Source organism: Antechinus flavipes, chromosome 2, assembly GCF_016432865.1.
Source record: "Antechinus flavipes isolate AdamAnt ecotype Samford, QLD, Australia chromosome 2, AdamAnt_v2, whole genome shotgun sequence".
NCBI lineage: Eukaryota > Metazoa > Chordata > Mammalia > Dasyuromorphia > Dasyuridae > Antechinus > Antechinus flavipes.
In genome coordinates this window covers 207,640,768-207,658,109 of record NC_067399.1, presented here as the reverse complement: position 1 = coordinate 207,658,109, position 17,342 = coordinate 207,640,768, and the positions used below count along the sequence as shown (strand labels likewise).

Here is a 17,342-nt window from a genome sequence, read left to right as displayed (position 1 = left end):
GGATAGGGCATCAACCCTGAAATCAGGACCGAGTTCAAATGCAGTCTCAGACACTTAACATTTCCTGGCTGTGTGACCCTAGGCAAGTCGCTTACAAAAAAAGTTAATTACTAAAATACTGCTAAGTATGTGTATGATCTCTATAGTCACCTCTAACGTTTATAGAAAATGAAAAATTCATTTTTTCCCCTTTCTACTTTGAGCTCTGGAATGCTCACTCCCCATTTAAGCATCTCATATTTACTGGTTGAAGCTAAATCAAATATGAAGTCAGTCAACAGAGACCAGGTAGTAGTCATGAAACAGAAGCAGTGCAGCTATTATTTCTATCTATTATCTTTTTTTATCAGAAGACAAACTCCATGTTTTTTTTTTTTTGTCTTTATGATTCCAGCAACTAGCAATGAATTATATGTATTAAGTGCATAACAATGTTAGTCGTATTAATGTGAATTGGCTCATCTGACTTCTTTGTATTAGCTTCAATATTTAGCACAATGTGCACATGTGTTAAGACACTTAAAAATATCTAATGCATAAATTACACTGAAATGAAAAGAAAAAAAGAGTTCAATAACTGCTTAAAATCAGAGTAAATGCACCTAATATTCTTAAACTCAGTTTAACTCAAATAATGCAAAATATTAAAAAACAATTTCTCTTATTATGGACAGATCAGTATTCTTTATGCCTCAGTAGAAAATTGACAGCTGCTCATAGCTCAACCAGAATACGGTCAATCAGAAGCATGAAATCAAGTTTTCTATCAAGAAGCTGCTATTTTTAAAAAATCACCAATCATAGGCTTTAGTCATTGGAATAGGGGAAAAAAAAAAAAGATATCCATGTTTGCATTCCATAGGAGTCAAAAACATAGTACCCAAATCATTTTAACCTCCTCAACTCACAAAAAAAATGTAATGAATCTAAAAGGAAAATATTCTAGTTCAAAAATCTAGCCTTATCTCTCTATGTAGTCTGGGGAAACCAACCAACTATTCACTGAACACCAAACTGTCCACCTCCCATTCCCATGGTAGCTCAAATTAAAGGATATGGGGTCAGTATAGGTTAAAAATTTTAGCTGGTCATTATGTTGAGGTAGTCACTGCAAATAAAAAATTCTGGGCTCAACATTCTTTATTCAGCAATGGGGCACAGATAATACACATATAGTTGTTGCTCAATTAAATGCCTGCTGATCACATCTGAAGAGAAATTTTCATCAAACTCAAACTAAATGACAAGTATTTATCCTTTCAAACTTCATGTCTAAATACCTACATTTGGCACTATAGCAATATCAAGATTGTTACTTATATGCTATTTACTAGCAAAACTTGTTTTTCCCGTGGGATAGTCTGGAAAATATGCTTTTTGAAAACAAATGCATAAAAGACTATCATCTCTCAAAGCAGATGGGCAGCATGAATGAAACACCAGCAAATAGAGCCAGTTTTACTTTCACATCCCACGGGCAACTTTGAATAACCATCCTCAACTAGTGTAAACAGTAATTAAAGCACCTTTGGTGGGGCACTTGTATGGGTGGCTACCACTGAAAGGCTGTAGAAGAAATAGGTTTTACACAGATTCAAGGTAAGCATCTGAACACCATTACTCTCACACAAGTAGAGATTGTATGCAGGGCATGAAAGAGGAAACCACATGGAAAACATACCTTTTACCACCTCTCAAGATATGGAAGTTCTTCTGGTCTCTATGAAGACATTCACAGGCACATTTGGTTGGTCACTGGTGGTAAGCTCTTCCTGTAGTGAAAGCCTTTTAATAGGCACAGCCATAGGTGTGGTACAGCATAAGACAGGAGAGAAGGAAAGCTACCTTATGATATTTTTGTCTCATTTTTTGAGGGCAAATAGACAATTTTGATTAGATTTTTTTCTACAAACCCAACTGTCTACATTAACACTATAAATGTTGACTATATTGACTTCTCACCAAATAAATTATTAGGATGTGGCTACATATTTCCCCTAAACAGTACAATTCCATGGAGTTCTCTTCCTTTGGATACTGGTAGACTAGACCTAATTCTGCAGCAAATAAGGATCTTTTATAGCACTTCAAAACAGTTTCTTCATTCCTACTTGTTCCAAGCTTCTAATTCATATTCCCCCAATGACAGGGAGAGGTTTGATACTTTGATGAAGATTGAATGGTCTTCACAAACATTTTGAATTCAATGAAAATATTTTGTGGATGGATGTTAAAGTGTTGAGGTCATGCATGCATCCTTAAGAGCAGCACCAAGTGAAACATCCAAATTATAACTACTGGAAAATTCCTGGCAAATGGGGAAGTTCAACTTCATTTACTTGTTAAATCCCTTTTTTAAAACAGTGGTTGTAGAGGTCATATAAAGTTGACTGCATTTAAGAGAACATCTGGGTATTACTGACAATGCTTTATACAAAGCAGCACTAGCTATACTGTAAATTCCACATAATATACACATGGAAAACATTCAAAATAAATAAAATGTCCTATGTCATTTTAAAAAATATTGCCACCATTACTATTTCACTATTCCTGACAAAATAGGACAATAAAGTATAATTCTGCCCTCAGGAGATGTAATATAGTATAACAATCTCAATTCTCTCTTGTTTTTGTGATATCATACACTGTAGAAATAAAATATGCAAATTTGCAAATATGATATAGCCAATACAATTGTGTTCATAAAATATAGAACAGTGAACTAGAAAAAGGGTCATAAATTATATAAGTTATATAATTATGGCTGTTTCCACCACTAATTTCTTACTGGAATGATCAGAATAGAAACCTGTCCATTGCACATTGACAAATCATTTGTTAAAAAGTGAACCAAAAGTGTAATGAAGAGAAGCATGATTCATTTAAAACTGCAGAAAAATTAGTGAAAATACTTGTGAGCTAAATTTAAACAACAACAATAAAAACCATGATAAAAATCTAGTCATGACATTTTAAAATCTTGGTCAGTAAAACATGTATAGAAAACTTCAAGTAAAAGGAAAACTTGATTTTGCTTTAACACAATAACTTCCAAAAGCTAGTGTGGCCCCAAAGAAAATAGAACTGACTTTGGAAAAGCTGTAAAAGAGATCTTTACTTTTATAATGGTAATTTCTTCTCATTCCTGAAATTCTTACCATTATTCAGGAAACAGATTCATAATCTCAAATGAAGAAAACATCTTTATACCAAGAAAATGAAATGTTGCCACTCTGTGAAGTGATTCCTCATAAAGCTAACACAAGATCATATTGCAATCAATTTCAAAAAATGAAAGAGAAGCAAAATCTGAATTTAGAGGAACACACTGTCAATAAAGCAAATCCATTTAAGCTGCAAATTCAGGAGAATTTCATTAGCTTAAATGCATTTTATGAAAATATAGCTTTATAAGCTTCATGAAATGGAGATTAGACCATCAATTCTTAATATTTAGAATGAATGATCAAATGTTGACATTTCTGGACAGCTAAAGAGAACAGAGGTCAAAAAGTTGATACCCTTAATAAGAATAAATAAGATCAAATGGCAGTGTCTTATGGTCTGGGTTGCCCTCTACTGTTAGTTCCATATTTGCTTGGTATATTTGTAAAACCAGTCCTGAATCCTTGAGTTGTTCCCATTCCTGGTGCTCCAAATCCTTGACTGAACATATTGCTATATGGTGTGGATCCATGATTCAAACCCAAACCATAAGGCCTGGTTTGTGTATTTAGAAGAATAACTGGGGTCATATTTTTCCCTGGTGTATTAAAAGAAAATTCTGGAGGTGCAGTACTGGGTTTAGCTGGAGTTGATGTGAGAGGGTTCAATTCATCACCCTTTAAAGTTGGCATTGGAATTATATGATGATCTGGAAGGTTTAGCATATTGGTTGCAACAGGTCCTGATATTAAAGCAGGCCTCATCCAATCATCTTTGAAAATCTGAACAGTCAAAGTTGATACCAAAGTGTAGAGCCGGTTGGTCACATGTGCAAGAACCATTTGCTCATTTGCATCTCTTCGAATTCGAACATGGACTGATCCAGCCTAAAAGAGAGCAAGCACACAAGAAAGAGTCTGCATAAGAGAAACTAAGATGTTGGTGAGAAAGAAAGACTTCAATTATGGTTTGGTTGTGACATTTATTAAGCAAAAGGGAAGGCATAATTCCTTAACACATCATAAACTCATTACTGAGAAAAAAAATTCATAAAACTATTTTTGCATGGTAAACAAAAGTACAGACAGTAACCAGAAGAGGGCATATAAGTTTCTGAATAAACTCTAGTTTTCTAGAAGAGAAAAATGGTAATAATAAATCAAATGGCACACAAATTAACCTTAGTTTCCCTGTCAGTTCAGTTATTAAGGCACCTAAAATCAAAAAGGGGTTTGGGATGGCTTTCCGATATTAACTGTAGAGTTATACAGAACAAAATAGTATCAGAAATTCTTTAGTTAAAGATGTAGTCAATATTTGAGATATAATGGCAGGCTTGACTCTTTTTATGTAGTTTATACCATAACTGCCTTTGATTTCTTTCTCACTTTCCCAAACCCACTAACGACTAAGTCTTATCAACTTTTTATGAAGTATTCTAAATTCGTCCCTTCTAAAATTCCCATAAAAATTTGCTTCTATTTTCCTTAATTTAATAGTATTTTAATTTCTCCAAAAATTTGCTTCTATTTCATCTATCATATTTTAATTCAATCATGCAGTTACTTTTGTGCATCATACCAAAATAAGACTGTGAGTTCTTTAAGAGAAAGAATTCATCTTTATATTTTACATGGTATCCTCCAAATACAAGGCATTTAATAAGTTAAAAAGTGTTTTCACTACCATAATCTGGCTTTTCATCATCAAGTGACCAACACATTTCTACAAAGGCCACTTTTCTTCCCCACTTCAGTTCATCCTGCATACAATTAATAGAGAAATATTCCCTCAAACACTGTTATTTCTTTTTAAGAACTACAATGACTTAACTGAGATTTTTAAGACTCTTCATAAGCTAATGAGGTTAACCAATTTTTTTATTCTCTAAAAGGAACAATTTATTCTAGTCAGTCCACAGTTCTTGTTTGTTCTCAATATATGTTACTTTGGTCTCATTCTTTATGGTCTTTCTCAGAATGCTTTACTGTCTAATGGTATTTTATTCATCTTTCATGGTCCACTTCTTCCTTAAAGCCAAGGTATGGAAAAGTCAATAATGATCTCTCTCATTTCTAATTTTTCTTGCATTTACTGACTATACTATAAAGCCTACACTGTTCTTTTTGTGTGTGTACTGAAAAATTAAGAACATTAAGACAGTACAAAATGTTGTTAAAATATAATTTTGTCTTCTTTAATATTTCATGTATCTTATTTCTTCAACTATATTATAAGCCAATAAAGTTCAAAGGGACATTCTAACTGGGTCACTTATTTAGTCCAATCTCTAAATGAAGCAACCCCCAAAATATTTATTTTCCACTTAAACTCACTACTTCCCAAAGACAGCCTATTGCATTTTTAGGTTTCATTGCTCCTTATATTGAATTGAAATATAATTAAATCTCATTATTGATCCTATTTTTGCTCTCTTCACCAAATGGACTAAACCTAATACTTTCAGTAACAAACCTTAAAATATTCAAAGTAAGCATGTAACCCTAAATTTTTTCCTCTTCTTTTTTTTTTTTCTGAGGCAATTGAGATTAAGTGACTTGCCCAGGATCACACAGGAAGGAAGTACTGTGTTTAAGACCAGATTTGAACTCAGGTCCTTCTGATTTCAGGGCTAATGCTCTATCCACTGCACCACCTAGCTGCTCCAAAATTTTCTCTTCTTTAGAATTATTATCCCTATCATTCTTTCAAACAATTCTTTTAAAAATAAGGCTATCTGGGAGGGTAATATTTTATAGAGTAAAAATTCAGAATTCTTGAGAACAAATGATGACTGTATTATCTTGTTACATAGAAATGTTCTCAGAGAGTATTGAAGAGTAAAAAGCTGAGGACCCATATAATATATGGCTTCAGGCAGTTACACTTTTGGTTTTTTATATTTGGTTTTTATAGTTTCTGTGCCTCTTTTTTTGTCATTGGGCCGATAATAGTGCTTCTTACTGTACTAAGTGTACCTATATGTGGCAACTACTTTCCTTGGCTTTTGCAGTTTTTAATCTGCTGGAGATTTAAAAACTAGAAAACAAAGGTTATTGAAACTACATGCAAACCTCATTCTCACTTGATTTTGAATCCTCTTCAATTTGGTTTCTGACTTTCAAATGGAATTGCTCTCTCCAAAGTTACCAATGATCTCTTAATCACCAAATCGCATGGCTTTAAAAAAAAAATTTCCATCCTTCTCGATTACTTACAAAGCTTCTGTCAAAGCCTTCTTTTTTACTCCTTCCTGTATAACCACTCCTTTATCTCCTTTGCTGGGTCTTCTTACAGCTCAAGTGTCCCCCAAGTCTCTATCCTGGGCACTCTTCTCTTCTCCTTATATACTATTTCACTTGTTGCTATCATCATTCTTGTGGTTTTAATTATCATTTTTATGCATATAATTCTTAGATCTACTTTTCTAGTCTTAACTTCTATCTTGAGCTCTTATCCCATATTATAAACTGTTTTTTGGACATCTTGAACTGAATGTCCCATAGGTATCTCAAAATAAACATGTACAAAACAGAACACATTATCTTTCTTGTATTCCTCTATCCTTCACTGAATACCTAGGTACTTTGAAGGGTACTGCTACCCTCCGAGACTCAGACTTGTAATTTCAGGGTCATTGCTGACTCCCCTCTTTCACATTCATCCTGTATAATCTGTTGCTAAGTCTTATTGTTTTTACCTCTATAACATTTTTCATATATGTCCCAAGCTCTCCACCCACCCAATTGCGGACCTGTGTGGCACCATGCCATTACCTTATTTACAGCTCAATTATCACATAGCTTTCTGACTGATCTCCTTACCATAAGTATATTCCTACTCCAATCCATTCTCCATCAAGTTAGCCAAGTAATTTTCCTAAAGTACAGATTTGATCAAAACTCACCACCTTTTAACCTCACTTGTTAAAACCTAATTCTTTCCTACTAGCTCAAGAATCAAATGTAAAATTCTTTATTGACTTAAAAAAATCCTTCACCAACTGGTCTCTTCCTAACTTTCCCTTCTTTCCACTTTTTACACTTTATTTCCATCCACGTAGTTCATCATTCTTTCTGTTCTTTATACATAACACTCCATCTTACATATGTATGCCTTTTCATTGACTGTCCTCCATACCTCTATGTCTAGTCTGCCTCCTTTATTTACATTGTATAAAACTTATATATATATATATATATATTGTTTGCATGTTGTCTCTCCCATGGAGAAATCATGTACTTTGCCTTTTTTGTACTCCCAGACCTTAACAGAGTATCTGGCAAATAAACTTTGGTGACTAATGAGAATAAACAAATAGCTTCTTAGTGACAGTTCTCAGATCTCTCATATAAAAATAGTATATAAACTTTAGCAAAAAGGCTTAGTAACACTCATTCTGACTGTCCAAAGGGCCTCCCTACCCTTGCTTTTTTGGCTTAATTTATGGTTATTCTTGTCTATGTCCTGGGAAGATGAGGAATCACTATATTTTTCTAGTATACATAAAGGGCATAATAGGGGCTTAATTGTTGTTTAGCTGAGTACTGTGTTAGCTCTAATAGAAGTAACCTTTATAAATGAATTACACTGCAGTATTATATTTAGAAGTTCTCAAAATTCTGTTATGTGACTAATCAGCCAATTCAGGGATTTTATTTATTTTTACCTGGTTAATTCAGTATCAAGAAACAATTGCAAGATTCCTAGCAATGGAATTAAGACATCTCCCAATACTACCCTCTAAAAAACTTTAAAATAACGCCTCAAATTGAATTCTAGAGTGGCAGAAACAACAAAAGATCAGATTGAGACATTCTTCTAACTCAAGACAACTTAGGAGGTTGGAAGGAAAAATCTGGGACTTGGGAGTAGAGGGTGGCTTGAAGCCCTTGTATATGAAAGAGCAGAGGTGGAACAAATGGTGGTGACAGAGTCAGTAGCAGGTGCAGGAACTCTCACGTCAAAGATAGAAAGGGGACCCAGCAACTGGTCAGAAAGAGATTACAGAGGACTAATGTGCTAACAATGGACCATACTGTTAGGCAAATCCATTGCTATATTCACTTCTGGGATCATGGTTGAAGGGAAGAGGTGTATTTTTGGTCAAGAGAAAGCAGCAGCTCTGTGGAATAATAATGTTTTAGATCACAAAGGATCAGGGACCCTGAGTGTTGGAATCCTTACAAAGTGTTAAGTCATTAGAGTTGATAGAGACAATAATTTATCTAATTTAGCATGGTTCAGTATGATTGATCTGATCCTACAAGGAGATGTTATGGGCCAGAACTTGAAACAAGGTACTAAGTAGAACTGATAGAAACAATGCTTGTGTTCACACCTTTAGAGAGCTCATATAAGCAAGAAGGTCTTAGGGCCAGAGAGCACTCTGGGAGGAAACCCATAATCCCACTCTTGCATCCCACAATCCCATTCTCAGAGAAGGAGCATAAACAGAGCTTCAGTGAGCCAGTCAAGTCAGTTCAGGGGAAGCCCTCTCTCGGGGGTGCAACCAGATTCATTCATCTCACACCACTGTGGTGACTGGGCTCCTGCACTTCCCCCACTGAGACCAAGGCTGGTCTGAAAGGCTCTCCAAAAAGCTGCCCAGCCTCAGGCAAGGAGACAAGAGATTCATTCCATTTTCGATCTTTGTGCTGGCTGGAGGCTGATGGACAAACCTTTGGATTTGGCAACATTTGGAGGGAGCTCTTGGAACTAAGCAGAGAGATAGGCCTCTAAGAAAGCTACCTGGGCCCAAGGAAGGAGAAAATAAACATTTGCATTTTATCAGCTGGCTGCGTTTGGAGTAATTATTACTTTCAACTGAAACTAAAGCTGCCTCCAGAAAACCTCCCCAAGAAACCTGCTCCCAGAGAGAACCATTATGTTTTAAAGAAGAAGAACATCACACCTGAGGAAGAGTTACTTCCAATCTCAAGGATTCAAAGACCATGAGAACAGTACATTTCTATTCCCAAGGGACCAGGGTCCCTGAAAAACAGAATCTATTGCAATCACAAGAGACCAGAAGTCCTTCTAAGATAAGACCAGAGTGCAGACCAAGAGAGCAATGGCTACACTTTTCCCAAAATCATACCATCTTGGAAATACCAACTTCCAAAAGCCTGGAATTAGCTCTTAAGACAGAAATGCAAAATAGTGAGAAGACTTTAAAAATAAAGTTCAAAATTAAGAACTAGAATAGAGAAAAATGAGCTAACACAACAACAACAACAAAAAAGATCATAAACCATTGCTATGGGGATAAAGAAGACCAAAAAAAAAACTCAGAAGACAACAAAGTCAAACAACTACAAGCAAGGTCTTAAAGGAAGGAAAAAAGTGAACTGGAAACAAGCTTAACAAAAATTCCTGAAAAAAGTTTAAAAAGTGATTTACAAAATCAAATGAGAGTAGTAGAGAAAAAATTAGGTAATGCAATCAAAGCAAAGGAAGAAAATAACCACTTAAAAAACAGAAATGACTTAATGGTAAAAGAGGTATAAAAATTCACTGAAGAAACAAACTCCTTAAAAAGCAGAATTGGCCAAATGGAGAAAGAGATACAAAAGCTGAGTGAAGGAAATAATTCCTTAAAAATTGGAACAAGTGAAAGCTAACAACTTCATGAGGTATTACAAAATAACAAAACAAAATAAAATGAATGAAAAAATAGAAGAAAATGTGATAATATCTATTCAGAAAAACATCTGATCAAGAAAATAGCTTGTTGTGGGATGCAACTAAAGCAGTGCTTAGGGGAAAATGTATATCTCTAAACACATACATTATTTAAAAAGAGCCAGGAGATTATAGCAATAGATCATAAAGATCATACACTATGACCAGTGAGATTTATAACAAAAATGTAGGAGGGTTCGGTGTTAGGAAAATTATCAATCTTATGGACTCTATCAATTACAAAAACAACAAAAAAATCTGATATGATTATATCAACAGATGTAGAAAAAAAGAGTTTGATAAAATATAACACCTATTCTTATTAAAAAACACCAAGAAACAAAGGAATTAATGAAGCATTTGTTAAAATAAGCAATATCTAATGTCAAGAGTAAGCATTGTCTATAATGGCGATGAACTTTCCAATAAGAAAAAGAGTAAAACAATGATGTCCACTATTATTCAATATTGTACTCAAAATTCTAGCTATAGCAATAAGAGAAGAAAAAGCAATTGAAAGAATAAAAATAGGTAATGAGAAACTCCATCTAAAATAACTACAGACAATATAAAATACTTGGGACTCTCCTTGTTAAGACAAACCAAAAGACTATATGAACATAATTACAAAACATTTTTCATACAAATAAAAACAGATCTAAACAATTCAAAAAATATTATTTGCTCATAAATAGGCTAACTCAATATAAGAAAAATGATAATTCTACTTCATTTATTTACTCAATGTGATTTCAATCAACCTTCCAAACAATTATTTTATAGAACTAGAAAAATAATAAAAAAATTCATGTTGAAGAACAAAGTCAAGAATATCAAGAGAATCAATGAAAAATAAAATGTGAGATGGAGATCCCTCGTACAGTACCAGGTTCAAACTATATTATAAAATGATAATCATCAAAACAATCTTGCAATGGTTGAGAAACAGAGTAGTAGAATAATAGATTAGGTACATTTACATTAGGTTCATTTACTATTATATATTATATATCTAATCTGGTTTTTGAGAAACCCAAAGATTCAAGTACCATTTGATAACAATTGCTGGGAAAACTAGAAGGCAATTTTGAAAAAAACTAGAATCAGAGCAGCACCTCACACTATCTCACACAAAACAAGGCCAAAAAAGGTACACTATTTAGGAATAAAGGGTGACTACCACAACTAACTTAGGGAAGCATAGAAAAATGTGCCTATCAGATTTATGGATAAGAAATGAGTTTATGCCCAAAATAAAGATACAGAAGATCACTGGAAGTAAGACAGGTATTGATTACATAAAAGTTAAAAAAAAAATTGCACAAACAAAACTAATGCAGCCAAAATTAGAAGGGAAACAGAAAAATAGGGGAAGAAATTTACCCTCAGTTTCTCTGATTAAGGCCTCTTCTCTTAAATATATATAGGGAAGTAATTGAAATTTATTAAAAAAAAAAAAAAAAAAAGGAATCATTTCCCATTTGACAAATGGTCAAAAGATGTGAATAGCCAACTTTCAGAACAATAAATCAAAATTCTCAAGAGTCATAAAAATATTCTAAATCATTATTGATTAAAGAAATAAAAATTAAAACAACTCTGAGGTGTCCTCTCACACCCATTATGAAACTGATTAACCTAACAGAAAAATGACAGAAAAAGAAAATGGCATATTTTGGAGGGAATGTGAAAAAAACAGTAATATTAATGTTGGTAGAGTTGTAAACTAGTCCAACCATTCTGGAGAACAATTTGGAACTATGCCCATAAGGCTATAAAATTGTGATCCTTTGACTAAATAATACCACAATTAGATCTGTATCCCAAGAGATCAAAGAAAATGGGAAAGGATCTAATCATATACAAATATTTATAATAGCTCTTTTTGTAGAAACAAAGAATTGAAAATTAAAGGGATGTCTATTAATTAGGGAATGGCTAACCAAGTTGCAGTATATAATTTTGATGGAATACGATTGTGCTATAAGAAATGAAGAGCAAGATAATTTCAGAAAAACCTGAGAACACATATATGAACTTATGCAAAGTGAAGTTAGTGGAATTGGGAGAACTCTTAGTAATATTATAAGGAAGAACAACTGGGAAAGACTTAGCTATTCAGTTCAAGTAATGATCTAATACAATTCCAAAGGAGGCTTGATGAAAAATGATACCTTCAGAGAGAGAAGTATTCATTTTTTTACTTTATTGATTTTTTCTCGGGTTTTTTGTTTATTTTCTTTTGCAACATGGCAAAAATGGAAATATAATTTGTATGACTTTATATGTATAACTGATATCAAATTGCTTATATTTTCAAAAGGGGGAGAGAACTTGAAACTCAAAATTTTTTAAAGTGAATATTGAAATGTTTTACAAATAACTGGGAAATATTAATTATTAAAATGGAAAAAAAAAAAACAAACAGCCATGATTCATGTACTGAGGTGGGGAATAAGATTATTGAGAAAGAAAAGAAAAAAATCTCTCAATACTCAAAGTTTATCAAATGACTACTTTGTAACGGTTCCAATAAAATTCAGTAACAATTTTCAATATCACTGTATGAAACAGATATCAAAGAAATGTTTTAAAATGTTCTTTTAACTATATCTTCATTTATTAAAAATAATACACAGTAGAAAACCTACCAATGAACCAAATCCCAGTGTCCAAAAGTGCTCATTTCTGACTTCTAAGACTCCATCTAATGTAGAAACCTAAAGATAAAAGTTATTGACAAAATTCACATTTTCATGTTTGATGCACTTGAATTTCTTCCAAATATTGTTTTCTAATACCTAAATTTTATTACATCTTATGTCTATACAAACTGACATTAATGAATTTACTATAATTAGTGAGTTTTTATAAGTGACAGCAGTGAATGAGGAGTAAGCTTAAGTCAGGAAAATCTGATTTCAAGTCTCTAACACATACTATATGAAGCTGAGGAAGTCATTTAATATCTCAGTGCGGCTAAGACTATAGTTTGTGGAGAAAATATCCTTTCGCACTGATAAAAGTACTTTCCAATATCAATAAAATCACAGGTATAGTCTCTATCCCTAGAAAACGTGTAAAATTAGATAACAATGAGGTAGAAATACAAAACTCAAGATTCTGAAGTAGTGAAGTCCTTTCCACATTAACTAGAGCTTTGGGATTGATTAAAACATTAATCAATCCTAATTAATCCATACTTAAAACATTAGGTATAGAAAAATTGTAGATGCTACACACACAATAAGCACAGTGATCATCAAGGCCTAGGTAATGGTACAGAGGATGTCTGTGACAGAGACAAGTGAAAAGGCATTTGAAACAAGTAATGTCACTTTAACTCCTTCAATACCTGTCTTTGGTAAATTCATTGACTGATATTAATAATTCCTCTGATTTATCTGTCTTTTTTTATCATGTTATTACTCTCATCTAACCTATATTACTGAAATAATTATAAACTTTTAGGAAAATGGAAATATAAACTTTAGGTCAATCCTACCTGGAGTCTAACAGAATGCTTATTATTCATACCTATTCTTTAAGCACAATTCCACAATATTGGTGATTTTACTAAGTAACTCATCTAAATATCAGCTATAATTACCTCTCTGATAAGTTTATCCAATTGTCCAATAACATGAGGTGGTGTAGTCTAGGAGAAGAAAATAACAATAAATTATGATCAATATATGACAGAAGACTAATTGAATCAATGACTCAGAAACAATAAAAATTTGATTATATAACATACCCTACTTTACAGTGTTATCTCCGAGGATGCAACAAGAAATATCAAATTTGTGGACATGACAGGAAAGTGAAGCTAAAATATTCTAGAGTAAATAAATTCCTGAGGTTATCAGCCTATACTCAAATCAATTCATTTGTTGGGGCCCCTCTGCCTAAAAACCTAAATGTTTGGTTAGAATTACTGTGAAAGTGTTTACAGAAAACTTTCTCTGCTTCTGAAAATATCATGTGTAATTGGGGAAACTGGTGAAGGATAAAGGTGAATTTTGAGGTTGTCCTAGAGTCTTAGACATAATCCTATCTGACCAGACTGACCATTACCTGATCATGAGAGTTATATCAGTAAACAGAAATTCAAATATAAAGTCTAAAGCAAAAGAAATTTGTGGATTTTTGGTTTAGTAAGACTAAAAGATTCAATGTCAGTTGCTAGATTATGAAAATATAAACTGTATACAAAAATAAATAAAAATGAGAAGCTGTACTTCTTTTTCATTTAACATGTTCATTAAAGGCAAATAATCTCACTAACTTGGCTTTGTTGTATATTAAAAATACAGGACTAACATTCTCCCCATATTATCAATCAGTTATGAGTTTTCATTGGATCCAGATAACACGTTTTAGGAGAAATCACTTCATTTTAGTGCCTAAACAAATCTAGATATCAAGTTATAATAGGTTCTCTAGTAACTTAAAAGTGTGTGATTATGTAGTTTGCCCGTTAGGTGAAAAAAAAAAAAATTAGGAAAAAAGGATAATACCAAGTAGCCAAGTTGAGAGAAGAAATAGTCTGAGAAAACTTTCCTTACCTGGAGTAATACCTTCCCACTATACACACTCATTGGATACATAGTACCAACTGTCATCAGAGCAATAGCTATGGCTGAAGCAGTGTCTACTGCAAAATAATTACTGAAATGAGAAAATAATAAAAAGTAAATGAAGGTTCCTTAAACCACTTTTTACTTCAAGCTACTTATAATTAATTCTCAAAATGCTAAAATGTTAAAAATGTTGAAACTGGTTAAAACAGGAATGGAAAAGACTCAAAGTATTCCCAGTTTTTCCAAGACAAAATTTCTCCCTACAGTCAAGTCTTTAAATAAACCACTGACATATAATCAGGAATATATTGCACATAATAACAAGAATATATGATGATCAAATATGAAAGATTTGGTTCTTCTCAGTGGTTCAGTGATCCAAAGTAATCCCAACAGACTTTGTACAGAAAATGTCAACTGCAAGCAGCAAAAAGAAAATATGGAGATTGAATGTAAATCAACACATGCTATATTCACTTTTTTTCCTGCTTTTTTTTCCTCTCCCATGGTTTTTCCCTTTTGCTCTGATTTTTCTCTCTCAACATGATTTATAAAGCAATGTGTATTAAAAACAAACTAAATGGAAGAAAAAAAGATAAATGTAAAAAATGTTTTACACGTAACTGTAAAACATTAAAATTAAATTAAATAAAAAAATTTAAATGATTAAAAAAATAAACTACTCACATAACATACATATAGACATGTATGTAGACAAATAAAGTTTTTTTTTAAATAACTTCTGTTGCACTAGGTAAAACTAGCCTTAACTGCAAGATATTTCATTACAAGGAAATTACCACATCAAACAAGAGATGCTGTGAAAACTCAAGTTATACCAACAATATTAATTATTAGTTAATTTCTTTGCCAAATATATCTATTTCAATTTTTACTTCTTGGAAGCAAAACTAATTTATTTTATATAAACAAAGAGAATTTAATGGTTCATTCAATTTGCTACAGAAATACTAATTTTCTGATAGGTATTTGTGAAAATTTAGAACTCTCTGCCAAGGGAAGAGGGTGGGTTCTCTACTATTTTATTTATAGAGACTTTCCTGCTAGAGTACAAGATTCCATCAATAGTTTGATTTGTTGAAAAGTTCCCTTATGAAATGAATCAAAGCTCTAAAATCATAGGCTCCTCATTTATAGTCCTTTTCCAAGTGCTTTTCAATATATGAAGTATTTTTCTTGTAAGTGATACACTATTCTCTATTTTTTTTTTTAGCAATAAAGATATTATTCTAATAGCAATAGTAAGCCAAGTGAACATAGAAGCAATGTGGGTATTAATAATATAAAGCAAATAGTTGGGTGTTTCATTTCCTTAATTCTTTTAAATTAATTTGTTTTGCTTTTCTGGTGATAGACAACAGATTATCTTTCAGTATTTTTACCAATCATAAAAATCTTAAGACATTAAAACGAAAGGAATCTTCATGTTATCAATTCCCATTTACTATTTTAAACATGGGGCAGCTGAGGCCTATAGAGGTTAAACAACTTGACTAAGTCAAAACAGCATGTTAGTGATTCAGATGAACTAAAATCCAGGTTTCTGGATTTCTCATGCAGGGATTCCTATAACATTGTTATAGGTCAGATCCACAAATTGATTAGTCCTTACTACTAATAGGAGGAAGAAAAAGACTTACTTTATTTCAATTAACATATATGTAATACAAAGAGCAAAAGCTCCAGCAAGATCGATCAAGACAAAAGGATTCATTCGAGGAAGGAATATACTGCTAAGGCCTGGAATTATTCCACACAAACTAGAAAGAAAAACAAAACAATGAAGGATTCATAAATACTATTTCTGTTGCAAATTTATCTAAAAAATGAACTGCATTTTAATAACATAATTTATCTCATTTTCACAGAAGGAAAACTTTGGGGAAAAGCTTAATAATTGACAAAAGTTTATTGGAATTTCTTTTTGTATTTTATCTGAGGAACTTATGCTAATTCAACAAATTTAACAAACATGCCAACAAATAGTTAGAATGAGAAGCCAGCTTCTATGTTGATATGCTTATAGAATAAGCCCTTTAATTTACAGAGTATTACTGTTTAATTAAATTATAACTAAACTTCATTCAAGCTTACCTTCTACTAAGATCGGCAACATGTTCCTGAAGCCAACTAGTAGTAGCAGCTAAATGAAATAAAAATTTTATTATTAGCATGATATCTAGGGAAACCAATTCAACAACCTTCCTGATTCTTTAATTTTTTTGATAAGTTTAGTGAATACCAGGCCATGTTATATGCAGAAGTACTTCTGACAGTATTCCTTGGAGAGTTCTCTCTTTTGCCATGTGTCACTACAAGAAACTTCCTCTGGTATAATTGTTCATGCTATCTTCTTTGCTCACATTATTTGTTTTCATGGTGTACTCGCAGACAATCAGCTCTTGAGGGCAGAGAATATTTTTTATTTTTGTCTTTGTAACCTCCAAAACTCAGCACACAGAGGATTTTGCACAATAGAGGCTTAATACTTGAATTGAACAAAATTGTAGGCCATTAAGACAAAAGTTTGAGAGAAAAGTCTCTTTTGTTCCAATACATCATAGCTGGTTGGCTTCAAAGAACTAACGAAAGTATACAGTACAGTGTTCTTAAAGCTTCTTTAAAAAGGGATTATGTAACTGAATCTGATTTGTATACCTATTTTATACATTTGTATACCCAGAGTCACATAAAAATTTCTTGGGGTGAAAAGAGACCCCAAAAGGAAAAAGTTTAAGAAGCCCTGTTCTTTATAAATCCTTTTCAGTGATATTTTCTAGATTATCTCATTCATATTTCCACATATCTCACTAATATGCTCATCTTAAATTTTATCCTTTATTTTCTGGGCCACTAGTCCCCAAATTCTATATCACAAAGAAATAT

At 32.6% G+C, this 17,342-nt stretch overlaps 1 protein-coding gene across 1 annotated transcript in view; it reads right to left on the bottom strand.

Moving 5' to 3' along the window:
* Positions 1–3,098: 3,098 nt before the first annotated feature.
* The window catches only part of SLC30A6 (solute carrier family 30 member 6), a 52,165-nt gene continuing 37,921 nt past the window's right edge, over positions 3,099–17,342 (bottom strand). The window contains exons 9-14 of the mRNA XM_051976126.1: positions 16,551–16,599; positions 16,097–16,216; positions 14,421–14,523; positions 13,463–13,510; positions 12,504–12,572; positions 3,099–4,055 (exon numbers count right to left, since the gene is read on the bottom strand). Of these exons, the coding sequence (XP_051832086.1) occupies positions 3,561–4,055; positions 12,504–12,572; positions 13,463–13,510; positions 14,421–14,523; positions 16,097–16,216; positions 16,551–16,599 (884 nt within the window). The 3' untranslated portion in view covers positions 3,099–3,560. The remainder of the gene's footprint in view (positions 4,056–12,503; positions 12,573–13,462; positions 13,511–14,420; positions 14,524–16,096; positions 16,217–16,550; positions 16,600–17,342) is intronic.